Genomic DNA, 26,552 nt, shown 5'->3' on the forward strand with positions numbered 1-26,552 from the left:
AACAGTGAGAGACAGCTCATGAAAGAGGTGGGGCAGAAACAGCTCCAAGCACAGAGACACACAGATTAAGAAGTGGGTTCAGAGACATCCTCAGACACAGAGGACAAGTTCAGAAATAGACAGTCCATGAGCAAGAGAGGTGGAAGGAAATATACCAGGATAGATGAGAGGGCAAAGAGACAGCCCAAGAGTGTAGGGAGTGCTGCAGGTAATCCCAGTGACAGAGAGACATCTCAGAAAAGTTTAGAGGGTATAAACAACCCCAAATACAGAGAGACAGCTCAGGAATAAGGGACAACTGCTGAGAGAGAAGTGAAAAGAAGTCAGCCAGGATAGAAGAGAGGGCAATGAGTCCAGAAGGAGCTGGCAGAGGTGACCCCCAAGAAAAGAGACAGAGGGGCCATGACATAAGTAAAATAAAAGTGCAAAAGTAATAAAAAAGAGATCACACACATCCCTACCAGACCTGGAGAACCAACCAGTACTGGGCATCTGCTCCTGGCACAGTCCACACTGGCACAGACCAGGAAACTGCCTCAGACACTGGCATGGGAAAGAGACCTCCATAAGTATTGTCAATGGGCTTTGTGAGGCTGGCACATGCAGGTTTTTTGGTATACCTAGACCTGTGCCATCTACAGGCAGTGCGACCCCGGTGACAGGTGAGAGGGTCCCTGCCATTGACAGCAGCAGCAGCAGCAGCAGGATGTGTCTGATGGGACCTCCTCCTCCCTCTCCTCCTCCCTCCCCCAGCCGTCCCCTCCCTCCCTCCCCACATTTCCATCACACAGCCCGGCCTGCCCCGCAGCCTGAGGAGGAGGACACAAGACTCTGCTGCATTTTTTCCCCTCTGTCCTCCTGAGCAGCCGGATCAAGGATTCTTGTGGATTACAGCAGGAGCTGAGCTTGTGGCGTCTGCCCCCCGGATATACCGCAGCGCCGGCTCCAGCACTCGTTACATTGTATCCCTGGATCTACAGCGTGGGGCCCCTGATTGAGCCTTGGGCTGACACTAGTAATCGGGCATGCTGGGGCACCTCCGCGGGCACCTATGGTGTGTGTGCCCCCAGTGAAGGATCTCCCTCCGCTTTGCAGGATCTCTACCCCCCTCTAAGACTGGCGTATGTTCCAGATCGCCTTGGCTACTGCTCGGACCTCCAGTCCCCCCCGGGCTGCTGCTGCTTGTCTCTGTCCTCCGGCCTCGGATCCAGGATCCTTCATGATTTGCGGGCGTCATGCACGTTTTTTAGCCGGGAAGCCTTGCTCTCGTCCCGCATGTTCAGGACCAAAAGATCGGTGCTCGTCCGGCGACTCTGGAGGAGTCGAGCTACTCCCGGGGAGACGGGGGAAGGAGACGGGGAGAGCAGGGCGCATGGGGCCGGGGGCTGCTGCATGGGCAAGACCGGCAAGGTGTCCAAGGCGCAGCTGGGGGGGTCTGAGGCTGAACTGAAGGCGCTCACCCACTCTCTGCTTAAGAGGCTGAAGGAGAGGCAGCTGGAGGGACTGCTGCAGGCGGTGGAGTCCAAGGGGGGAACCCGCAGCCCCTGCCTCCTGCTGCCCTCTGCCAAGCTGGACTCCAGGCTGGGACAGCACCCCTTCTCCCTGCCCCTGCTGCTCTGCAAGCTCTTCAGGTGGCCGGATCTCAGGCACTCGGCCGAGGTCAAGAGGCTCAGCTGCTGCGACTCCTATGGCAAGAACAACCCGGAGCTGGTGTGCTGTAACCCGCATCACCTCAGCAGGCTCTGCGAGCTAGGTACGGGGGCCAGGGGACACATCTGAGCTGCACCCCACTGTGTGTGTAGTCTGCACCCCCACTGTGTGTGTAGTCTGCACCCCACTGTGTGTGTAGTCTGCACCCCACTGTGTGTGTAGTCTGCACCCCACTGTGTGTATAGTCTGCACCCCACTGTGTGTATAGTCTGCACCCCCACTGTGTGTATAGTCTGCACCCCCACTGTGTGTATAGTCTGCACCCCCACTGTGTGTATAGTCTGCACCCCCACTGTGTGTATAGTCTGCACCCCCACTGTGTGTATAGTCTGCACCCCCACTGTGTGTATAGTCTGCACCCCACTGTGTGTATAGTCTGCACCCCCACTGTGTGTATAGTCTGCACCCCCACTGTGTGTATAGTCTGCACCCCCACTGTGTGTATAGTCTGCACCCCCACTGTGTGTATAGTCTGCACCCCACTGTGTGTATAGTCTGCACCCCCACTGTGTGTATAGTCTGCACCCCCACTGTGTGTATAGTCTGCACCCCCACTGTGTGTATAGTCTGCACCCCCACTGTGTGTGTAGTCTGCACCCCCACTGTGTGTATAGTCTGCACCCCACTGTGTGTATAGTCTGCACCCCCACTGTGTGTATAGTCTGCACCCCCACTGTGTGTATAGTCTGCACCCCCACTGTGTGTATAGTCTGCACCCCCACTGTGTGTATAGTCTGCACCCCACTGTGTGTATAGTCTGCACCCCCACTGTGTGTATAGTCTGCACCCCCACTGTGTGTATAGTCTGCACCCCCACTGTGTGTATAGTCTGCACCCCCACTGTGTGTGTAGTCTGCACCCCCACTGTGTGTGTAGTCTGCACCCCCACTGTGTGTGTAGTCTGCACCCCCACTGTGTGTGTAGTCTGCACCCCCACTGTGTGTGTAGTCTGCACCCCCACTGTGTGTGTAGTCTGCACCCCCACTGTGTGTGTAGTCTGCACCCCCACTGTGTGTGTAGTCTGCACCCCCACTGTGTGTGTAGTCTGCACCCCCACTGTGTGTGTAGTCTGCACCCCCACTGTGTGTGTAGTCTGCACCCCCACTGTGTGTGTAGTCTGCACCCCCACTGTGTGTGTAGTCTGCACCCCCACTGTGTGTGTAGTCTGCACCCCCACTGTGTGTGTAGTCTGCACCCCCACTGTGTGTGTAGTCTGCACCCCCACTGTGTGTGTAGTCTGCACCCCCACTGTGTGTGTAGTCTGCACCCCCACTGTGTGTGTAGTCTGCACCCCCACTGTGTGTGTAGTCTGCACCCCCACTGTGTAACCCCCTGTATTATGTCACTCTATATACTCTGCACGCCAACTATAGTCTGTCAGACATCAGATCATGTACCCCACTATTTTAACTATAGACTGTCACCTCATGTCATATAGTGTGTACCTGAGGGCTGCATTACTTTATATACCTGGCACCCCAACTATTGCTACATTCCTATACTGTACCCCAACCCTTATGTCCTCTTATCTTGTACCTTTGAACCACAGTGTGTCTAGGTGCCCCCTCAGCACCCTGGCTGTCATCACATCACATGCCCCCATAGTATACTCACTCTGCGCCCCTCACTAGAAGTCTCTTGGTCTGATCTTACAATGCAATATGATATTATGCCATGTCTGTCATTCCTGTACATTATAAGGCTTTATTAGAAGTCTCCTCTGTCTTCACTCTTCTTGAGGATGATGGTGGATTTTACATTAGTGTCACTTATAAGGATGTATGACTGTAACACTATTCATGTCTGGGGCAGGCTTGGCTGTCTGTGCATGTAGATGTGAAGTTGCTGGTGACACTGGGTTACTGGGGGTATTTATTTGGCTCCTGGTGGACTCCAGGTTTCTGGGGGTATCTAGCTTGCTGGTGGACTCCAAGTTTATGACTGGGGGGTATCTAGCTGTCTGGTGGACTCCAGGTTTCTGGGGGTATCTAGCTTGCTGATGGACTCCAGGTTTCTGGGGGTATCTAGCTTGCTGATGGACTCCAGGTTTCTGGGGGTATCTGGCTTGCTGCTGGACTCCAGGTTTCTGGGGGTATCTGGCTTGCTGGTGGACTCCAGGTTTCTGGGGGTATCTGGCTTGCTGGTGGACTCCAGGTTTCTGGGGGTATCTGGCTTGCTGGTGGACTCCAGGTTTCTGGGGGTATCTGGCTTGCTGGTGGACTCCAGGTTTCTGGGGGTATCTGGCTTGCTGGTGGACTCCAGGTTTCTGGGGGTATCTGGCTTGCTGGTGGACTCCAGGTTTCTGGGGGTATCTAGCTTGCTGGTGGACTCCAGGTTTCTGGGGGGATCTAGCTTGCTGGTGGACTCCAGGTTTCTGGGGGGATCTAGCTTGCTGGTGGACTCCAGGTTTCTGGGGGGATCTAGCTTGCTGGTGGACTCTAGGTTTCTGGGGGGATCTAGCTTGCTGGTGGACTCCAGGTTTCTGGGGGGATCTAGCTTGCTGGTGGACTCCAGGTTTCTGGGGGGATCTAGCTTGCTGGTGGACTCCAGGTTTCTGGGGGGATCTAGCTTGCTGGTGGACTCCAGGTTTCTGGGGGGATCTGGCTTGCTGGTGGACTTCAGGTTTCTGGGGGGATCTAGCTTGCTGGTGGACTCCAGGTTTATGACTGGTGGACTCCAGTTTCCTGGGGGGCATCTAAGTTTCTGGCTAATGGTGTCCAGTGAAGGCACTGTCAATATAGGAAGTTGGCCAGACCTGTGAGCACTTCCCCAGATGTCGGGTGCAGTTTACTCGCTCCCCCCTGGAGTCACTGAGTCTGAGCTCTGATAACACAATGCAATGCTGCTTTACAGGCAAGTGTTAACTCTCTAACTCCCACTCGCTGGCTTCCAGGTTTTATGAGCCTGAGGTATTTATTGCTTGGTGCAGTGTGTAAAGCTTCCTAGACATCCAGGAATGTGGAGGTAAACTCCCAGTGCACCCTGATATCTGCCCTGTACATTACGATGCCAACCCTCATCTCATTATACCATCTGCAGGTGCGTGCCCACTGTAGCCCCAGAGCCCGGCATGCGGAGGGTTAAAGGCTTTATTAGGCTTATTGTGCAGGAAATCCAGTTGTAACTCTGTTGTGTTAATGAACTGGCAACATTGTATCAAGGTGAATGTAAATACAAAGAGAGAGAGAGAGTCCTGGCATTGAGGGCATTGCAAATCTGTAAAAAAAGAGAGAGAAATATCCCCCCCTAAGTGCATCCTGGGGGTGAGGGGAGGGTTAGAGCAGGAGCAGGCATGGAGAATGTCTCTCTCCCCTCTGTGTGTTACTAGCTGGGGATTATCCGGCATTGCTGGCTTGCAGAGTTGTACTAGAGATCCCTGATCAGACAGCCAGAGGAGCAGATAGCACTGAGCCTGGCGCCAGGCGGTCTCTTGTTTATCAGACTCCTAGAATCAAGGCAATCACCGCCTGCTGCCCCAGCTCCAACCCCCAGAGCTTACACAAACACAATGTCCCTCTTATCACAAGTCTCTATCTCTTCTCAGTCTTTTCCTTCTCATGGCTCCTTCTTTATTTTCTCAATACTTTTTTTTTATGCTTTTTGCAGAGTCCCCCCCACCTCCCTACTCCAGATACCCAATGGAGATTCTCAAGCCTTGTGGTGAGTACCTCTGCCTTTACTTCGAGTTCTTTCTTGTGCCTTTCATTCAGACTTGTGTCACTTCTGCTCACTGACAGTTTCCAGGCTATGTCCAGGCAGCAGCTACAAGTCCTGCTATCATTATGGGTAGGATGCACTTAATGTGTAAGTTGGGAAAACTTTTGTACCACTGAACTGAGCTTACTTTTATTAGCTTTTTATGTCTTTTTTATTTTTTATTTAATGATTTTTTTTTTTTACCTATTCTATTTGTATGTTAGTATATGATTTATTTAATATACATTTATTGTTTCAAAGCATTTAATATACAATATGTATTTCACCTTTATGTGCTTTAATCTATTTTTATTTGTATTTTTCGATTTGAATATTTTATCTATTTTTATGTATTATATATTTTACTTTTTATGCTTTTATTTTCTTAATTTTTTTTATTTTTTTTTACTGAAAAAAATTTTTTTTTTATTTTCTGGGAAAATACTCACCTCATTAATGTAAAATATATGATTATTTTTATATATTAAATGTATAACTTTTTATTATTTTCTTAACTTATCTATTTTTATTGGTATTTTTGTATCTGATTATTTTATTTATTTTTTATTCAAAGTAACTTTTTTTTATTTTTTAAAAAAATTTTAAAATTTTATTTTGTGTTGGATTTTACATGTTGGTACTGATTGTCTAGGCACTGTCATTGTCTATCCCACCTTTATAGCCTTTGGATAGGATGGGAATGGCATCTTGTCAGTACTGAACTTGTTAAATGAGTCTCTGGCAGGCCTGTTGCTCTTAATAAATGGGCTGCCCGCCAGGGCAAAAGCCCATTTTCATCTGGCACCGGCGCTGTTGAGTCGCCTGTGTGAACCTGGCTGGCATCCTGCTCACCTTGTACTAGATAAATAAAACTGACATTGTGGGATGCTTGTAGATATGGAGTTGGCGACAAGGTGCAAACACACTGGGCTCTGGGTATTGATTTGGTCAGGGGTTCTTTTCATGATTGTCATGTTACACGCAGTAAGCAGCATGTCTGTGCATCTGTCTATAGTTGCGATGTATTCTGGGTGACCATTTGGTGCCCTATAGGTGCTAGAAGGTTGTACTGTTTTTTTTTCAATGCTGTTTTTCCGTAAATGGATCTACCTTTAATTCAGCAGGATTTGGTTGGAATTTTTTGGTCTAGCCGGCTGCCAGTGTTGACACCCAGTTGGTTCTTTCCTTGCTGTGTAGCCGCCTACAAGATACCAGTCAAAGAATTGGTTGCACAGATCAGATGTGAGCGAGCAATTAACATTTCATTGGCAGTTTAAAGGAATCAAATGTTTATACCGATGGTCCTAACTACAACTCCCAGCATGTCCTGACCACCGCAGGCCCATAGGGCCTCACATTCCATTTGTAGCGTTACTGTATTTGCAGTGGAGGACATATTTGGACGGGATCCTCACTTTGCTGCTAATTCCAAGCTGTTGGTTTTTTGGCCACGCGGAGCCGTGTGTTCCCTCTGTTTATCTGGGGTTACTAGGTGAGAAGCAGGAACATCGTTTTGTAATGGAACAATCTGAAATCATCCCCGGTTTAACAAGAAGAAAGTGAAGGCTCGGCCGGTCTCATGATAAAACCACATTAAAGACCTTGATCTACCACCATGGACACAGAGGTCAACCAGTGATGAGTCTGGAGCCCTGGGCAATGACTGGTCACTGGAACAGAACTTGTGCTGCTTTGTATGTAGTCGGCGCAGACTTTCAGGCCTTTCTAAGCTACATGAGCAGTGTGGTCCAGCTGTTGTGGAACTACAACTCTCAGCATGCACATTGCAAAGTGACGGCTCAGTCCCAAAATGCTCATTTGTGAATACAAATATCTCTTGGCGCCCCTAGTGGTGGAGGGGTGGTACAATGCAGTTATTATGTCAGATTAGCTGCCAGGACTGGGTGCAGCAATAACTGTCTGTATGTCATCTGAATGATTTATACTGGGCATAGTGGTGTGAATCCTCAGGGCCTGGATTCTGTATATGTCAATGTATCTGTGGGAATTCCTCCCGATCGCCAGATTTGCTTTCAACTTGCAGTGGGATCAATAATCCCTATGCTTATCGGCATGCATCGGCTGAAGCATCTGGGCCAGACCAAAGTTTATCCATGAAGACTGGAAACATGGATTCTGATTCTTGGTGGGCAAAAGATGCCACCACAGGGAAGGATGCTATCAAGTAGCATTGGCAGACCATTAATCTTTACACCAAAGTGGGGGGCGTGAAAGGACCCTAGGGCATCATATCGTAAACCACTATAGCCTCTATATATTACATTTGACTGGAAATTGAATGAAGCCTATTTTGGAATTGTAAAGATGGCTGCTGTGGGTCTGTGGAAGAGATGGAGGCTTCAAGATCAAGGCCCTGGCATCCACGTGAAAGTATACAAGTTTTGAAGCTTCCTGAGAACGTCCCTTCGTTCCCTTGTGCTGTTACCTGGCCAAGTTCCTGTAATCGCATAACCTGGGGCGGCGTTTTGTGTGGGAGTTCAGAACGGTGCGCCTTCTATATGGCTACAGTGTGCCACGGGGCTGGATGTTGGCACCGCACACAATCGTGCCATTTAATAATCCTCCCGCACTGTACACATTCACTCGCAGGAGTTTCACTGGTAATGAAGGAGTGGAAAGCAAAAAAAAAAAGATTTCCTTAGGGCATTACGTAAAAAAACAAAAAAAACTTAAGTCGCTGAGAAAGTAACGATTGACAATTTCATAAGTGACTGCACTTCCTGTCTCCTCCATTGTTTGAAGTTTGATGAAGTGCATCCTGGTAAACTGTATATTCCTGTTATGGCTTCTGATTCTCCTCAATTAAACTTTTAGTGGACTTGTGTGGCCTTTTCTCTTACCGTACTGGCACCTACTGGTCTCGGTGTGTCCAGCAACTGCGTCCAGAGTATTCATCAGTTATGGCTGACATGATGCCATATGACCATAGGCGCTTCTAATCCAATGTGTCCAAGTATCTGTCCATCCATCATTCTATCATCTATCCTTCTAACCTTCTATTCATCAATTCATCCATCCATCCATCCTTCTATTTATCCTTTCTTTAATCTGTCCTTCTGTCCATCCATTCTTTTAGTCTGTCCTCCTTCTGTCCATCCATTCTTTTAGTCTGTCCTTCTTCTGTCCATCCATTCTTTTAGTCTGTCCTTCTTCTGTCCATCCATTCTTTTAGTCTGTCCTTCTTCTGTCCATCCATTCTTTTAGTCTGTCCTTCTTCTGTCCATCCATTCTTTTAGTCTGTCCTTCTTCTGTCCATCCATTCTTTTAGTCTGTCCTTCTTCTGTCCATCCATTCTTTTAGTCTGTCCTTCTTCTGTCCATCCATTCTTTTAGTCTGTCCTTCTTCTGTCCATCCATTCTTTTAGTCTGTCCTTCTTCTGTCCATCCATTCTTTTAGTCTGTCCTTCTTCTGTCCATCCATTCTTTTAGTCTGTCCTTCTTCTGTCCATCCATTCTTTTAGTCTGTCCTTCTTCTGTCCATCCATTCTTTTAGTCTGTCCTTCTTCTGTCCATCCATTCTTTTAGTCTGTCCTTCTTCTGTCCATCCATTCTTTTAGTCTGTCCTTCTTCTGTCCATCCATTCTTTTAGTCTGTCCTTCTTCTGTCCATCCATTCTTTTAGTCTGTCCTTCTTCTATCCATCCATTCTTTTAGTCTGTCCTTCTTCTATCCATCCATTCAGAAACTTCTAGACATCTATGCATCTGTCCTTTCCCAATTCCAGGGCTGCTGGTCTTTCCTTCAGCACAGGATCAGGTCTCATTAATGTGGAGAAGACATTGCTGGGGAGATCCACATCTGCTTTATATTTTGCCTCTCTGCTTGGATTCATTAAATGCTGCTCTGTTTCATGTTTTAAGAAAACAGAAATTCTTCTCTTACTATTCAGAGTTTTACTGTTTCTGCTAGTTTTTCTTTTTGCTGCTTTCAATGCCTTTTTGGTTGTAGTTCCTAGTGGGTCTAGCAGTTATTATGGTACCACAAGCCTCACTATGTGCTGATGCTGGGGTTAGTAGTTCCACAGCAGCCACTAGACTATAACGTACGCACCCTTGAGGCTCAATGTAGAACTACAGGGTCTGTGTGTGGGCATGCTGGGTTTTGTAGTGCCACAATAGGGTTGCAAGCTGCTTTATTTCATTTGTCGATCCGATCTGAAAACTTGGATTTTAACAAGTCGCTTTTCTTTCTTTTTCAGCGGATCCTACAGACTGTGTGCCTTCCTCCACTGAGACAGGGGGAACTAATTACCTGGCCCCTGAGGGGCTTTCAGGTGAGAGATCTGTCTTATCATAGATACATTGATGTTTTGTATGATACATTGTTGCTCTGTCCAAAAATACATTCTATTTGGAACTTTTTCTGGTTGGTGCAGGGAATAATTTTCAGGTCTGAATATTTATTTTTTATGGCCCTTGGTCTGTGTGGAAGCAGGGGCCCCCTCGCTGAGCGCACTAAATGAGATTTTGTGGGTACAGTAACGATAGGCTCGCACGTTTACTAGGCAAACATACCATTCCGCTCTAGAAACGAAGGTCATTAAAGCTGGACCAGGCTGTTCTTAATTGGGCTGTTATGTGAACAGACCCTCATGTATAGAATAAAAAAAAAAAATATCAAAAACAGAAATAGCCAGTAAATTCTTCTCAAGTCTTCATTAAAAATTTTGCCAAGAGGCCCCGGCAGTCTATATATTTTTAGTTCCAGATGTCATATCAAGTATAAACCCTTGTTAATACCATAAAGGAGGAGGGGAAAAAGACTTCTAGTAGGGTTTATATGGGAGTAATCAGGCTGCTTTGCATTATGGGTATTTGCTTCTTTCATGGCTGGCTAGCTGTATATTACCCGTGGCTTTTAAGGTATGCTGGGAGTTGTAGTATCGCAGGTTACAGCCCGCTGTGTTGCATCAGGTGCATGTCTTACCTGTTCTGCGTTGCTTCAGATGGCCCAAATGTGTGTTGTTTTTTTTTGCATATAATAGCAAGTGCGTTGCCCCACGTGGGAGTTTTTGCCAAATTGTCAATGATTATTTCACCCCTGGATTATCATTACCCATTGGGTATAAATATGGAAATGCATTAAAGGGGTTGTCCAGTGCAGAAAACCCATTTTCATATACGCCATTAGGGAATTCTGAGTTAATGGAGGAGGTCCTCATCCCTTGGTTTATCTCTGGAGGACCTGTCCTGTCCTACATTACACAAGCAACCTATTGACGTCAATGGACACTGCGTAATACATAATTCCTCCTATTGGTGGGGCTGCAGGGAAATTGAACACTTTCTCCCATATCACAGCTGATCTTTGGGGGGGTCCTAGCAGAAGGATACTTTGTGATCTGTTATTTTCAAGGAACTCTCTTGACAAATGGCGATTGTCCAAAGCAGAGAACCCCCTTTTAAATTATAGTACAGCCCTGAGATAAAGGTTAAAAAAACAAAAACCCTCCTGCTCTCGGAGTTCTTTATCAGATGACTGTAGAGCTGTGCTGGGCGTCTTTCATCTCCACATTAAATAAACTCAGTCCTGGCTTTCAGTAGAAGGTTCTCTTATCACTGATGGGATCTGCACAGTCTGGTCTGCTGGGGAAGGTCAAGGGTGGAGAAGAGAACTGTGTCTCTGTGAAGACCCCCTTAAGAGGAGGTGGGGGCTCTGGTGTAAGCTGAAGATTTCAACCACTCAGTGTTTCATTTCATGGTCGTTCTTCTTACTCTTCTCCCCCCTTCTTCTTTTTTTATTTTTATTTTTTGTATTTTTCCCACTTCTGTGGTTGGTGTGTGTGGGGAGGCTCCGAAGCCAACTAAGGGTTTAAGGAGGAATTTAAAGTCGTGGATGGATTTTATGGGTGTAGCTTGAGAAACTCTTACAAAGCCGCTGAATTGGTGACTAACTGTGCTGTTGTGTAACTCATTGACATGGTCAGTTAAGGTCTTGGGCAAAGTTTTTATTTATTTATTTTTTTAAAACTTTTATTCTTCTACTAAAGTTGTGGTTGAGCTAAGTATTCCATGGCATCTTGAGGCAGATGAAAAAGACTTTTTGCATTTCCAGTCCCCCGGGGGCACACTTCTGTTGCAGTCTAGGAAAGCTTTGTAACGATTTTATTTAAATGGCATGGATCCTCCTGGCTTGGTGTGTTTTGTATTCGGTGTCTCTTAACATACTCTTAATTGTGTATAATGTGCCTCCCCCCCCCCCTTCCCCTAAAAAAAAAAAAAAAAAAAGAGTTGAAAAAGTTGGTATGTAACTTAAGCTTGCTCTTGTAATGAGGTTCTGATAAGTGTTGATTCATGGAAGGAAAGAGCTTGACTACAGCAAGCCATGAAAAAGCCCAGCACCACCACATGAAACGCCATTTGTTTTGCATTAGCTCTGATTTACAAGCAGTCCTATTCTGCGTGCATGCCTTCTGCTTTAATGTTGAACCCCAAGAGAAGGAGAATTCTGCGAGAGAGAGAGACTACAGGGAAAGGGGAGGGGGAATTGCAAAGCTGTTTTCTCTTTTTATGTGTTGTCTTGATGTGACTTGTTACATTGTGGCTACAATGTGTCAATTTTCACAAGTGCCAGGTAGTCTAATAGCATTGTCACAATAACCTGGGTGACCTCAGCTGCTCCGTTCCCCTGTCATTGTATGGGCCTGTTTGCGTGCAGTAGTTGCCAGTAAGCGATTGCAATAATTTCTTTTAACTTGGCGATTGCGCTACTTCTTTCCAGAAATCCAGCAATTTTAACATCATTTTGGACTATGATAGGTATTCTCTAGTTTGGGAAAAATTCTTTAATCTGGCATGAATGAGGTTTTTAGCACATGCTGGGTTATCATATATAAAAATAAAAAAAAAGATGGCTATTGCTCTGACTGGCCCTTCGGGGTGATTTGGGCCGCTTTCACACATACCGTCTTTGAAGCCAAAACTCCACAAAAAAAGAGAGGTAGAAACTTTCCTATATAATAAAAATCAGTGCATGCACTTATGTGTTTAGAAAAAAAAAAAACTGCACCAAAGTGTGATTGCATCCCTAAAGTGTTGTCCTAGGTGGGATCCGGAGAATGCCCCTTCCTCTCTTTGTTGTGCAATAGTCTCTAAGTACAGAACATTTCTGGCTCTCAGGATACAACCAATGAGACTCGCTCTCTGTTAAAGCAGATCCCCCTTCCTGCTTTTGCCTTGGGCCTCGCTGCAGTTAGCTTGGCTTAATGAATGGGGCACAGTTCAGGGGGGTGGGATGAAGGTCGGGACTTGGGAGACTGGAGCCAGAGATTTGATTCCTTTGGCAAAGCTAGAAAAAATGTAAATGCTAAAAACCTAATCCCTGGCGGGCCTCTCACAAAAGAGCTGGTTCCTCCTGCAAAGCACAGAGGTGACCTTTAATTCACTTGTGCTGCCCTTTCATGTTGTATATAAAACGCACTCCTCCTCCTCCTTGCTTTTTTTTTTTCTTTTTCTTAAAAGAATCTCGTCTTGGCACAGAAACGACTTTCGTGGGCAATCTTTACTTAATGACCCTTCCTGTGGTTTGTCTCTCTTATCAAAAGCGGCACAGACTATTCCCTATAGGAACAGAAGACAAACTTTCTTCGGCTATCATCTCGCCTTTCAATAACCTCAGCCATAAAAAAAACAAAAAACAAACAAAAATCATATAACAACTAATTGCCAAATTGTGTTTTTTTATTTATTGATTTATTTTTTATTTGGGTGCCTGGTAAACGGAGTTCATGTCTGTGCCTTTTAGGCTTAATACTGCCATATCGCTGACAAATTTGTATAGTACATAAATAATACTGCCATACAATACTACCTAAACAATAGTGTCATACAGTGAGGAAATAACAGTGCTCAATTAGTAATGCTATACTGTCCCTATATAATACCAGGGCTGGTATCATGAAGTAGACAAAAGTTGAATACCTCGAAGTGGTGTACAGTTATACCCCTGCCTATGTTATAATCCACCCCTCGCCCATATGATTGCACCGTTTGCCCAAGAACATGTGGCATCTTTCTTTATTTTGACTTGCGTGACCGTTTTGCTTAGCGGTGGTGGAATTTACCACCATGCAAACCAAGCGACTGCTTGGGGCCACAGAGGCCAAGATGGCCCCTGCTGGTCACAAGCAGTTAGAGGAAGAAAAAAAAAACTTCCAAGGCTGGGTTCAGACCTGAGCGTTTTATAGCGCGTTCCTACGCGCTGTAAAACGCTCAACAGGCAAAAACCAATGTTTCCCTATGGGCATGGTTCTCACCTGAGCGTTTTACAGCATGTACGAACACGCTGTAAAACGCCCTACGCCTCAAGAAGTACAGGAGCTTCTTTGGGGCATATTGTCGCGCAGTCCCGTCCATAGACTTCAGCGGGAACGCGCCTAAATGGGCGTTTGCTTGTTTCCGCCCATTAAAAACGCCTGTAAAAAGCGCATATCGAATACGCTCAGGTCTGAACCCAGCCTAAGGCGCAGACGTTAAGTTGCCCAAGGGCCTGGGAGCTCTGTCGAGCAGAAGTGCCCAGGCTGTACTACTGCTAAGTAGAGAGTGGGACTTGGCGGGCCAAAGGAGTGGAGCTTACTGGTGCAACGGGACCCCCCCCCCCCCCACACACACACACCCAGAAGTGCCCTGGTGGCTAGGTTTAGAGTTGCACAATGTATGTCCACTGCAAAGTGACTGGATGCTGCCAAAAAAACATTGCGCGGGTGGGCCAGCCAGTATAAAATCAGGGCGTATACTGGTAATTGTTAGGCTTCTGCCGCCCACTCCCTTTAAATACACTGGAGAGCTTAGTTTTATGAAGCTCAGTCATTTCGGTACTGTTAGACTTTCAAAGTCCAAACAGCAGAGCTGAGTGTGTCATTGGTTTTAGGTTTAGAGTTTGTCACTTTGTTCATGGCGACTGCAATTATCGCACTATGCTCCTATACGGGTAGATGCACACGCTCAGATTTTGCTACTATCTCCATTCAGATGAATGGAGCAGTGTTTCAGTTGCAGAAATCTCTGCCGCAAATCTACCGTGTGTGAATATAGCTGAAGACAAACTGCAGTCCTAACGGCGAGGGAGTCCTGGTTCATCCCTACTACAGAAGTCCTGGCGTCTATGTGCCTAAAGCTTCATTATGACATAGCAAACAAGCCAGGAATGTTTGTCTGTGCCTTTGATCCTTCTGGTAACTCTTCACGTCGCGGAGGAGCAGTTCATTCACTGAGTCTTTAGACGTGTCATTGACTTCGACACATATTCTTGTTAATAATAAACTAAAAATGCCTTTTTTTTTTTTTTAACCCGTCATGTCTGCGCTGGGGCCTACTTGAAGCTGAGGTCGAACTCTCTGTATTGACTTGTGTGTTTAAGGGGTCTGAATGGAATCTGCTATAACATAGGGCCACTCGGCTTTCTCAGATTCCAAACCCCCCCCCTCAAAAAAAATAAAAACACACAGAAAATTTGCTTCATTTTTAGAACAGATGTGCCCATAGCCATGGGTTAAGTGCTACTGTATTGGAGACCATATTGGTTTTTGGCCAGCTTTCCAAGAAAGAAGTAGGCCTCTTATCAAAACAAAAAGGAAACTCGGCCTTGTAGTGTATAGCAACCAATCAGAATGCAGCTTTCATTTTTCCAGGGCTGTTTAAGAAATGAAAGCTGAGCTCTGGTTGCTAGTGGCAACAAGACAAGAGTTGATTGAGGCCTAGTAGGCTTGGCAGAGGCTTCAAAATGTCGGCTTCCATTTATAACAGCCACACTTTAAAATTCACGGGTAGTCCAGATCAATATTCAGTTTCGGTACCGATTTGTAGAATTTTTGGCTGCTGAATTTCTATGAGGTGTGTTTTTTTTCTTTTATTACGGAAAAGGGAGAGACTGGAAATATGAGCTTCTCCTTGTAATTTCTTTGGCAGGAGAAAAATATGTTACTAGAGGATTATGTGAACTGCGTGAGTGGAGAGAGAAAGAGAGAGAAAAAAAAATGGATTGGGCCCCTACAAAGTGAGGGTTATCGTCAGGGGTTAACAGTAAGACGACAGAGTAAAGGCTTTGGATGAGACTAGGCCGCCTGCCAGACTGGGTGTACTGCTGTAAAGTACACACACCATCTGACCGTCCCTGCAAGAGGCCAGGCCAGCAAAAAGAGGAGGGAAACGGGGTCTTGGCAAGGGCCTTGTATAGCTTTTGGCCTTCTAGTGTCGGCCTCTTTCCTGGCAGAGACTGCTCCCGGCAGCTAGGGTGGGCTATGCAAGACTGAGGGGGCTGTTTAAATTCGCTGCGGTCATTTATAAGCTTTCATTTTATATTTTTATATTTTTCCTTTTGGAATTTTTTGTTTATGTTTTAATGCGTTTTATGGTTTGTAGCCCCTCGGGTACAGTCCTGCAGCCCTTGTTGTCATTCTTAACACGACAGGAATGCATGGAGCCATAGCTGTCTGGGCAGATCACTCCAGCGCTCAGCGCCTTCGCTGCTAATGTACTTCATGCTATCAGTCTACCGCCTGCATTATCGGCTACATGACTGCACAGTTTAGAAAATGAACGTTGAATTCCTACTGGTGCCGTCTCTTGATGACCCGAGAATGAGCTGTCTAGGAGAGTACTGTAACAGGCCACGCCGAGGTCACTGCCAACACAACCATCTTTCTTAAGCAGGATTAAATAACCCACACAGCAGTCTGGCTGACTGCCTACTGTCACCGAGCAGCTTCCTTGCAGTTTATTTTCAGCTCCAAAGATTTGGGCTTCTTATCCGCAGCCTCAATTTAGTCGTGACACACAAATAAAACTTTAAGATGACTTCTTCACATCAAGAGGTCCTATTTTTAGGGCCCAGTGGAGGGGGACGCAAAAATGCTCATGTGGACTGCGGCTCGAGTGGAGCTGTGGGTTTGGTCCTACCGTGACGTTCTAGGAATTGTATTCCCATGGTCCACCTTACAATGGAGGTGTGAACAAATTCTCAATTTTCTGCCTCTTGGGTGCGTTGTGCCTATAAATTTTTATAATTTTATTTTTTTTGCGATTGGTTGTAGCTCTTTTATTCGTGTTCCAGGATAACTCTAAAATATAGTGACTCATTTCATGGCCCGGCAATAGTTTTCACCTTACTGGTTAACAGGAAATATTAAGAGAGGGGAGGAAGCTGCATCATTCCTCGTGCAAGAACCCTGCCAAAAACGGTTCTTAAGAAAGGGAGTTTAAAAGGGCTTTTATTCACTTAGTAAAAGTTATTAAAAAATTGTTTGGCATTTTTTTATGGTTTCTTCAAACCCTATAGATTAACTCTGCCCCTACTCTTATTTATTATTACTTTTATTTTTATTATTTATTTTTTTGCCATTTACTGAATTCTTCCTTTTTTCTTTTTTTTTTTCCCTTCCCCAAAAGTTTGAGGCCAGGAAGGTTGTTGGCTGTGAGCTAATTTTGGTTTTGGCTGCTGCAGTCTCACACGGGTCCCCACCCTGCGTCATTATCTTGGGTTTAACATATAAAAATGAGAATTTTTTTTTTATTATTTTTTTTGTAAGGTTTCTGTTGCCTTCACCCTCCCCAACTCCCTCTGCAAACAGCTTGAAGTGTTAAGGCAGAACCATATTTTTGTAAATTGTTCTTTTAGCCTTGTTGTAAACTTGAAATTTTTGTCCTAGGCCTTTACCCACAACTATAATCCTATGGCCACAGCTACAGAATCTGCTTAAAGAGGACTCCTGATGTGTCTGTTTTAGCAACTACTTGCATTCCCTATGTTATAACAAATCTTATTTCTTTGATGGGCCATTCCTATATTAGTCCCTCTAGGAGTTCTGAATTAATTACTAGCTGTAGCTCCTGATGAATGTTACCGGTTGGGGATGTGCCCCTGCACAGTCTGACACCAGCACCACTGATTGGATAGTGCCAGACTGTGCAAGGACGCTTCCCCAGCTGGTAACACCCAGCTGGACCTTCATTGCAAACTGCTAGCAATTAATTCATAAACTTCTAGAAGGAATATTAAAGGAATACCACGGCGTATTTTAATGCATGGGGAATGCAAGTAGTTGCTAAAACAGACATGTCCGGTAGATTAAAGGTCCTCTAATGTCACCATGGAGGTGACCCTTTAAGCATATGGTGCTGCCTCCATACAGATGTCATTTAGTTACAGTATTTATATAGATCCAGCCTCTAAAATGGCTGCCCAATTACTTTTTTTTTTTTTTTTTAAATAGTTGATGGATCTAATGTTCTTCTCCAAATCCCTTCTCGCTGCAGGACGGTTATTCATTACTGAACAAAAGCACCATCCTTACTATTTGCAGCCATTACGGGGTCTTTTCTTGTCTGGCACACAAGCGCTCCCCTCCAGCAGAGGCCTGGGTCGCCCTGATAGAGTATTGATGAGATAATAGCGTTCAACACGTGCTGGCCAAAGAATAGGCCTCCATAACCTAGTAACCTTACAGCGAGGAGATTATGAGGCCTGGGTCTGTTTCTGTGTCACAATGGGGTCTAGGCCCTGCGGCTCTGTCTGCGAACGTGTATATTATATTGTTACAGCGGGGGGGGAAGCCAATACCCCTGGTCTGCCATTTCTTTTTCTTTTTTTCTTTTTTTTTTAAATGTGCATTATATTTTTTTGCCATTTTAAGACCATTTATTTATTTTTTTAGTTTTATTATTTTTGTAATATATATATATATATATATATACATACTCACTGACCCATTCAGTTATGATGATGGTGGTACCAAGTAGCATAGCGGCCAGTTTCCATTTGTTCATACGTGTGCTGGACTTTATCATGTACCTGTAGTAGGTAGACAGGATTATAAACTCTGCTGAGACAGCAAGTAACCTGAAGAAACCAGCGGTATAATAAAAAATAAAAAAAAAGTCTCATCACAGCTGGCAGTCGCTGTTAATAAAACCTGTCTGAGTTATATTAATGTAGTAGACAGGAGGGTGCAGGAGAGCATTAAACCAGAGAGCTGGTTACATTTTAACCTCGCCACTGACGTCTGTGGTCGTTAGACATTTGTCTGGCTTCTACGGAGTGATCCTGATCTGGCTGTCCCGTCTCCTGGATATTAAGGTTATATACCCTCCCTTCTTCCTGTGATCTTGAACATAAAGAGTTCATACTGTTTCGGAATTAGTTCCCGAAAAAAAAAAAAAAATGTAGACTTTAGTTTTTATTTATTAAAAAAAAAAAAAAAAACATTCTAAAAATAATTATCGAATTTTACTTTCTATACATTTACATTCTATTGTTTGGTCTCCCAACATTCTGTCCTGGCTGCCATGGTTGTGCGTGTGGTTGTGAGTTCAGCATGTGCTGGAGGGGACCTGATTAGATTATGAAGGCAGACATAAGTAATGATTAACTTTTTAAGTCTGCACACTGTCTCCAACCTGGCTGGTGGTAAGGCTCCCCCCCCCCCCCCCCTCCCTCCCAGTGAAGTAGTCGGTCTGGTATTGCACTGCAATGGATGAAAAGAGAATGGAGAAGGCGAGAAAGAAAGAGAGGTTTTATCTCCAACCCCCCCCCCCCCCCCCCAAAGCCTTTTCCTCCTTTATCAGATTCAGCAGTGGAATGCAATAAATGCTGCAAAAATGTCATCTCCTGCAATCTAGGATTGCTCAAAGCGCAGAGGAAGGAAAAAAGTTGAAAATGTTTTTAAACCTACGGGAGGGAGGGCAAGTTAGACGTAAGGAATTTGTCACATGCAGACACCATTCATCTTTCAGCAATGACAGGGATCTGAAGTTGGACGTTGTTACAAAGAAACTCGGAATTGGTTGAAAATTTGAGAAACTTCAAATTGGTTGGCTGGATAGGTTTGCAGCAATTGTCGGCTAAGCGATTGTATCGATCAGGCCGTCGATTTCACTTTTGCACCCCGTCATTCGGTTCCCCTATGATCATTCCCTTGGAGTGAGTTGAACAGGGCTAAACTTTTATACTATAACTTAGAACATTTTTAGCACTTTTTTTTATTTATTTTTATTCTTATTTTTTTTTCTCCCCCAGACTTAATAAAAGATGTCTCCATCTCATGTTAAGAGTTTCCTGACTCGAGTCTGAGGTTATTATATTTTTTTTTTTCCCTCTGCAGACAATTTGTACTTTGAGGTTGTTTTTATAGGCTGAAATTGTCTCCAAACAAGAAACCGCATTCGCTTGATAATATACATTTTCCTGACTATTTAGGTTTGAGGGACGGCAGCGTCTCCTTTCCGTATAAAGTATTTTGACCACAGACTGAGCCTTACAATAAAAAGGATGTATGTGTTCCCATTCAGCAAAGCTCCAAACTTGTGTTTTCTTCAGCACAATTTTTTATTTTTTTTTTAAATGCGCTTGTCTGGGAGCCATCATGGTGTAGCATAGTCTTTTGCATGACAGCTTGGTCACATGAGCAGATTCCCCAATGGCAGACTTATATACTGAATGTTACCTTATGGTTTTTTTTGTTGTTTTGCTCTTTGACTCTTTTTGCCATTTTTGGTCATGGGGATTTCTTGGATTCTATTCGAAGTCTTGTTTCGCTTGTTTTTTTCCCTTTGTCAGTACCTGGTCTGTGTTTGTATCTATTGTATAGGACTTGCAGTGTTTTGCATAAGTCATCATACCTTTTGTGTATAGTGGTTCTGAATGGAATGGCTGTTGTACAAAGAGAGGCCCTTTTTTGTTATTTGGAGCCTGATGGTGACCGCAACATCTCATGTCTTGGAGCTACTTAAAGAGCAGCTGTCAGCATGATCAACCCTATTAAACCAGGTATATTGCCTGGTAGGATTGATCATGCTAAATTAAAAAAATAAAATAAAAAAAAACTATTGGGTTGAAAGTTGCCGTGATGGAAGATGGATATTGCTGTAATAGAATTTGTTACAAATGTTAATTGACCCTGATGAATGCAAGGGCCTCCACTGAAAAAAAATAATGAAAAAAAATTGCACAAAAAAGTGGGAATTGTTCCTTGGTGGTGGAGGAGTAGGTCAGTCCTGACATTAAAAGAGTTAAACACACTTAGCATCTCACACACATACAATGTGGATGGGTTTTGGCTTCCTAATAGATCCCACCCTTCCTTCAAGGCATTTTGCTGTTAAGAGGCTCTCAACTTCAACCTACAAAAAAAGCACTCTATAATTTGCATGGCTGATGAGACTGACTTCTGGGACATGGGGAGACAAAAAAAATAATCAGCCAGTTCCTTTGTTTCCACCAGAGTTGGGCAGACTTCTTTTTTTTTCCATGTCTGTCTTGGAGACAGTTCATTGTCCAGTTTAGGTCATCAGGTTGACTCCTTAGTCGGAAGGAGGCCTTTGGGCTCACAAGGAATAAGTCTTGACAATCGCACTTGGGCTGTATTCACACACAGCATATTAGTTGCAGAAACTGCTGGCACAGAGTTCTTTCAGGGTCTCCGCAATCCCCTTTCCACATGAATAAAGCGGCTGCAGAAATGTCTGCACCAAAACTGCCCTTATTCTTGCCGAAGATTAGGTTTGATTTTAAAAAAAAAAAATTTTTTTTTTAAAGAATTCTCGGCCCTGACTGGTGGGGGCGCTATTGAGCATTTCTTGGGTTATTTAGGTTATTAATACCCATACTAGACCAGACATAAAATGTAACCATATGTGCCTACAAGAAGTGGCATTTTTCCTTTCCAGAGACCAATCACAGTTAAGGCATTGTCATAGGTCTAAATGACTAGACATCAAGTCAACACCGCTGTCCCTCAAAACGGAACTGAGTAGACATATTTATAGTGTACCTTGGCTTCGGACCATTGAAAAGTTTGGCAATTACCTGAAGTTTAAAAAAAAAAAAAATGTCCTTGGAAGTCGATGTCATTGAAGAAGCTGGTAAAAATTCATTCATAAACTTCGCCCTCCGTTCCTACAACCGGCCCGTTCATCGCAAGCCAGGGTAGCTCGTTTTCTACGCGCTGCCAATTAAATAAGCCTTTGTATGTGGCAATGAGCGGCTTGTTATGTGGTATTCACTAATGCATACACAAACACACACAGACCAGTCTCGCTCCCCCCCCCCCCCCCCCCCCCCCTCTCCTTTCCTGGAAGGGTTCCTTTCATGTTGGGGTGTAGAGAAAGGATGTAAAAATAAATAAGAAATGAAGAATAAAAAAAAATATATAAAAAAAAACGGTAAGCATTTTGGAGAAATGCTGCAGAAGCTGAGGCACCACTTGTATCTTACCTCCCTTAATTTTTTAATTTTTTTTTTTAATTTTTTGTAATTCACACCGCCCCAGAAAGGGGGCACCAATAACTCTGTCTGGAGCTTAGGCCATGAAAAGGTTAACAGAAGAGTAGGTTACACTCGCCAAGCCTGCAATTTATATGGGCTAGGCAATTACAATAATCTGAAAACTCCTCTCTTTACTGACGTCTGTCTGAAAATTGCAGGGTGTACTGGCAGGGCCCTTGAGATGAAAGGGGAAAAATGCAGTCTTAAGGATTTTCTTTCACGCAACAGGGTGACTACAGCCCTTCCATTTACAGATCTTTCCTGGCTTTCTTTTATTAGTTTTTTTTATGAACTTTAGAGTTATGATTTTATTTATTTTTTGTGTGTTTGGCATTTTCGTGCCTTTTTAGTTAAGGACTAAATAGGTTTTTTAGTTCCCCTCTTTGCCTACTGTGCCTCTAGCCCTTTCATAAAAAAACTTCTGAACTTTTTTTTTTTTTTTTCCTTTTTAACTTTTGTTTCTGAACTGTTTCTTGCAGTGTTTGTTTTTCTGCAATGTGTGCTGCTTGTTTTTGTTGTATTGCGTTTCGACCATTTGTGTCTTGCTTTTTATACATGCTTTTTTCCAAGTTTCTGTAAGAAAGCACTGTAGTTTCAAAAAGGTTTGGTGAAAGGTAATTTGATAGGTTTCCTAACCCCCTCCCTACAACCCTCCCTCTCTTTTTTTTTTTTTTTTTTCTTTTCCCTTGCTAGCTGCCTTTTTTGGTGCCAGGTTTCAATCCGATAGAGATATTTGAGGAAAGTATTGTGAGGCACAATGAAGGGGGGGATCCAGAGGCAGCCGAGTACACACACCTAAGCTTGTCTGAATTCCTTCTACTTATTTGATATGGAATTTTTGTAAACCTCCATCCCCTATACAGCACTTCCCCTCCCCCCTTCTAGATATCATCAGCTCTTGTCCAAGAGCTTTAAGAAAGGACATTTGCAAAATTGCCTTTAGTGTATTTTGAGCAAAATTGTAGTTTTAAGTGTAAATTTCTGAGTTGTTGTGTTTTTTCTTTTAGCCTTTTGAATGCTAGAAATGACTTGTTTGCATGTGGGGGTGGGTGGGTTCTTTTTTGTTTTGTATTCATTGTCTTTTTGCTATAGTAGTTGTGTTTTTTTTTTTTTTTTTTTTTTTTTTTTTTTTGTCTGGCTGGTGGTGAATAGAGATGATGTGTGGTAGTTGTATTTCTTGGTTAAAAAAAAAAAAATTACAATGAATGCTTCGGTGCACAATTTCCGGTCTCCACCCTAAATACCACAAACCACAATTTTAATGAGCTGGGTTACATGTTTAGCAGAACAAACCCCTTTATTTCACAGGCCTAGGGTCCAAGAATGCAAAGATAGGGTAATTCAACTTTTCATACCAGAAAATGGGAGAGGTGTGAATTGCAAAAACTTGAAACCCCAGGGTTGAATATTTACTTTATATTTATATTCCTATTATTTTTACAATTTTGCTAACTGAACTATATAAACCCATTGATTTTTTTTCCTGCCTTTCTAACGATAGATTTTTTTAAAAAAAAGTGATTTACAAAAATTCTAAGCATTTTTGTGGCTTGTTTGCAGTATCACTCTAAAGCCTGTAGGTGTCACTGTTGAAAATAACACAATACGTATGAGGATATTTTTGAGAAAAATGGCGCTCTTGTTCTAATGTTCCGTTTTCTCTTTTTTTCTTCTCAACAGATTCCCAACTTCTCCAGGAGTCTGGGGACCCGTCCCATTGGTGCGTGGTTGCATACTGGGAAGAAAAGACACGGGTGGGTCGATTATATTCTGTCCAAGAACCTTCCCTGGATATCTTTTATGACCTACCTCAAGGGAATGGCTTCTGTATTGGGCAACTAAACTCGGACAACAAAAGTCAGCTGGTGCAAAAAGTACGCAGCAAGATTGGATATGGGATCCAGCTGACCAAAGAAGTGGATGGCGTTTGGGTTTATAATCGCAGCAGTTATCCGATCTTCATCAAGTCGGCCACACTGGACAACCCTGACTCTAGGACGTTGCTGGTCCATAAAGTGTTCCCCGGATTCTCCATCAAAGCTTTTGACTATGAGAAGGCTTACAGTTTGCAAAGGCCTAATGACCACGAGTTTATGCAACAGCCGTGGACTGGATTTACTGTACAGATAAGCTTTGTGAAAGGCTGGGGACAGTGCTACACGAGACAGTTTATCAGCAGCTGCCCCTGCTGGTTGGAGGTGATATTTAATAACCGATGACTTGGAAACAAGTGGACTTTAGGACTCTATGACTACATGCTGCTAATATTTCCTTCCGAGTGCTTGCTTCTTTGTGCAAAATGTTTGTGTTTGTTTTTTCACGTTTTTTTTTTGTTTTTGTTTGTTTGTTTTTTATTTTGAGAAATAGCTTATGTCAATTTTTTTTAAATTTTTTTTTTTTGGGGGGTGGGAGGGGTCCTTTAAATATTATTCTTATAAGTGTGAATGATTGCAGAGAAAGCTGGGGAAGGGGGAGCGATGAATGGGAAATCCCTCATAAGATCCTAATCCTCTCTCACAGCAACATATTTGATGAATGCGAGGGATGGGAGTAAATCAGTATTTATTTTTTTATGTAAAGTCGACCCCCATCCCGCCATTATTCTTCTTCCTGACGTCTGGGTACAGAAAGGCGAACAGCCGTAATATGTGATAAGCAATCGGGCTTGTAGAGCATGCTTAATGTATGTTTGACACTTGGAGAATCAACCACTTTGTCCCGGGTCAACTTTTTGGATGGTCCGACTCATTGACTTGCTCTAGGAATTCATAACTCAAGCTCTTGGTGGCTTCCAAAAGTCAAGGCAGCCCAAGACATTGTTTTCCTTCGGGCCAATTTATTGAGCCACTCAACTATATAATCCATGCAGGAGCTGCCAAGAGTCTGAGTTGGCATTCTCCAAAGGGGCCTTCACAATGAAGGACGGCCATCTTTCACCGGTAGAACCTTGCTGATTGCAGATGTTCAGTTCGAAGAGTACGATATGTGCTTGAGTCTGGAGTGCAGTGACTATGCTTTATTTGATAAAGACCAAATAAAAATAAAAAAAAACTGCCAACCTACCGACAGCCCCTCCCCCCAACTGCCCTTCCCCCATGATGACGTCATCAAACACTTTACTTTTATTTTTTTGGCAGCGCATTAGGCTTGTTGTTTTAAATAAGCCGATGCAGGATAAAGCTGCTGCTTTTTCTTCTTCTCCTAAATCCACGGTCATATTTATCACCTTTTCTTGTATATGTATATCTAAAGCGGTTGTATACATATAGAAGAGTTCTATCCTTTCAGCAGTTCTGTGGACGCTGACAGGGCCGCAATGGTCAATCATTTATTTATACTATAGGGAATAAGAAGCGAATAGTTTGTGCAGCGTTGTATGGTTAAACTTTATTAAAGTAGTTGTCCAGGATTAGAAAAAAACATGGCAGCTTTATTGGATTGAGTGGCGCTGAGCCGCAATACTACGCATAGCCTGTGGCGCCGTTTTTGGAAGAGAGCGGCCCATGGATTTCTAATCCTGTACGACCCATGCAATATCCCTGAAGGCCCATTTTACATACAACCTTTTGTGTTTTTTGTTTTGTTTTTAGACTGGGGACAGTCAACTTTCAAAAAATGTAGAAAAAAAAAAGTTGACAACTGTCCCGCTCTTTAGGCAGCCATTTTTTTTAGCATGTTTTTGGCCTAGAAATAGGGAATCTGTGTCTCCAAAAACTGTCTAAAAACAACCAATCACCGCCCAGATTTTCAATTCGTATTCTGCTGTTGAAAAGTGAAAGCCGAGCTGTGATTGGTTGCTGTGGGACAGTTTCATAAATCGCCAGTGAGCGATCCCTGCTGGTCCCATACTAATGGTTTAATGCTACAAAGTGCTGCACAGTCTATCGACTCTTACCGCGGACCAGCCTACCGCACACGGCAAGCCATATTGTGGCCTGCGCCGAAAGTTTTTAGACAGAGGCCTATCTTTTCACCAGATAATAAACCATGTAATAGCGCCCAATTCTGGTGAACGGATAGGCTGTATTGCTGCCCACAAAATGGCCGCCTCTGCGCGTGCGGCGCTCTGGTCTGCTTCCAACACATCGGTTAGGGATTCTACAGAATAGATTTCTGTAACGTACAGTATTTACTATATATTTTCCTCCTTCTAAGGTACAAGTTATGCACAGAGGACGTTCATTTTTTTTTTTCTATGTGTCGTACGTGACGTATGATGCGTTGTCATTAGTTATGGCTCAATGAGCACGATTTAACATAAGCTATTTTTCTAAAAACCGAAGTTTAAATGAACAAGAGTAGGCACTCTTTGGATCTTAAAGCAATGTAGTGCTTTGGAAGAAAAAAAAAAAAAAAAAAGAACTGAAAAAATGGACTCCTTTAAAAAAAAAAAAAAAAAAAAGGAAAAAAACCCCTGAGATTTATTAAAGAAAATGTATTTTATGTTATATATAAATATATTATTACTTGTAAATATAAAGACGTTTTATAAGCATCATTATTTATGTATTGTGCAATGTGTATAAACGAGAGAAATTAAAAAGATGCACTTTGCTTAATATAAATGCAAATAACAAATGCCAAATTAAAAAAAGATAAAATCTAAATTCTCAAGCTTTTCGGCTCTTTCTTATAATATTGTGTATGTGATTGTGCTGAGCTGCAGTCCCTGACGTTTCCACACTGGTACATAGAGGGACACTCTGCTGCCGTCTCTTCATTTTCAGGGGTCCGTTCTAGCGAAAGCAGGGGAAGAGGCTGCTACGTGGCCCAAACTCGGAAGGGGCCCGCCCCAAAGATTTCATTGTCGGGGTCCCCTCAACAGTATTATACAATGACATTATATACAGTGACATAACAAACGTGTAGG

The 26,552-nt window shown here is 43.7% G+C and overlaps 1 protein-coding gene across 2 annotated transcripts; it reads left to right on the forward strand.

Annotated features, from left to right (window-relative positions):
- The first annotated feature begins 798 nt into the window (after positions 1-798).
- Positions 799-26,084, forward strand: SMAD7 (SMAD family member 7). Of its 2 annotated transcripts, XM_040421111.1 has the most exons (4): positions 799-1,753; positions 5,317-5,370; positions 9,624-9,698; positions 23,363-26,084. In XM_040421111.1, the coding sequence occupies exons 1-4, from the start codon at positions 1,276-1,278 to the stop codon at positions 23,899-23,901; spliced, it is 1,146 nt and encodes a 381-aa protein (XP_040277045.1). In that variant the 5' UTR covers positions 799-1,275; the 3' UTR covers positions 23,902-26,084. The 2 variants fall into 2 exon arrangements, with proteins under 2 accessions (XP_040277045.1, XP_040277046.1); XM_040421112.1 differs by lacking the exons at positions 799-1,753; positions 5,317-5,370 and adding an exon at positions 5,406-5,514.
- The last annotated feature ends 468 nt before the right edge of the window (positions 26,085-26,552 follow it).

The sequence above is a fragment of the Bufo bufo genome, chromosome 2 (genome assembly GCF_905171765.1).
Source record: "Bufo bufo chromosome 2, aBufBuf1.1, whole genome shotgun sequence".
NCBI lineage: Eukaryota > Metazoa > Chordata > Amphibia > Anura > Bufonidae > Bufo > Bufo bufo.